The sequence below is a fragment of the Neophocaena asiaeorientalis genome, unplaced genomic scaffold, assembly GCF_003031525.2.
Source record: "Neophocaena asiaeorientalis asiaeorientalis breed wild unplaced genomic scaffold, Neophocaena_asiaeorientalis_V1.1 scaffold40, whole genome shotgun sequence".
Taxonomy (NCBI): domain Eukaryota; kingdom Metazoa; phylum Chordata; class Mammalia; order Artiodactyla; family Phocoenidae; genus Neophocaena; species Neophocaena asiaeorientalis.
Window position 1 is genome coordinate 14844481 of NW_020185335.1, and position 715 is coordinate 14845195.

General features: G+C 73.1%; 1 protein-coding gene across 1 annotated transcript in view; it reads left to right on the forward strand.

Annotated features, from left to right (window-relative positions):
- The window catches only part of ZNF469 (zinc finger protein 469), a 15693-nt gene that overhangs the window by 4896 nt on the left and 10082 nt on the right, over positions 1 to 715 (forward strand). The window contains 2 exon segments of the mRNA XM_024735736.1: positions 1 to 711; positions 714 to 715. The exon segment at positions 1 to 711 is cut by the window's left edge and continues 65 nt beyond it; the exon segment at positions 714 to 715 is cut by the window's right edge and continues 185 nt beyond it. Of these exon segments, the coding sequence (XP_024591504.1) occupies positions 1 to 711; positions 714 to 715 (713 nt within the window).

A 715-nucleotide genomic window follows, 5' to 3' on the forward strand; every position in this document is an offset into this window, starting at 1 on the left:
CCTGCTACCCCGGCCGGCCAGGCGGCCTCAACGCCCCCAGCGACCTTGGTGGTGCGCTCCCTCCCCCTGGCGCTGCTCGCCCGGCCCCCAGCCCCTTCTCGGAGAGCACGGCCACCTTCCGGGACAGTTTGCACGAGAGCGTGACCAAAGTGCTCCCTGAGAGGCCGCCTTCGGCCCACGATGGGCTGGGGAGCCCCAGGGGGCCCCCAAACTCGCTGGCCCAAAGGCAGTTTCCCGGGCAGGCGTATGGAAGCCCCAGAGCCGGCGGGGTGGGCGCCAGCCCAGGGCCTCGGGACACGGAGCTGACTGCCTCCGGGCCCCCCGCCGCCAGACTGCCCCCGCTCTGGGACCCCGCCCCAGCCCCTTACCCCACGCCTCCCCTGGGCCCCCTGGCCACTACCAGGAGCGCATTCTTCGAAGCCCAGCCTGGCCCAGGCCAGCAGCTCAGCCTCCCCCAGAGCCCCCCGCTGCCCTGGCCCCAGGTGCTCCCGGCCGCCGGCCCCGGCCCCCACCAGATGGAGATGTTGAACCAGCTGCCTTTCCCCCCGGAAGTCCCCGAGTGGCAGGGGGGCAGCCAGGGAGCCCTGGCTGCTGCCACAGGCAAGACGCCCGGGCCGGGCGAGAAACTGGCGGTCCTGAGAAACAGCCCAGGCCAGCACAGCGGTGGCTCCCCTGGGCTGTTCGCCTACAACGGGCTGAAGGACCCTGGAGCCCA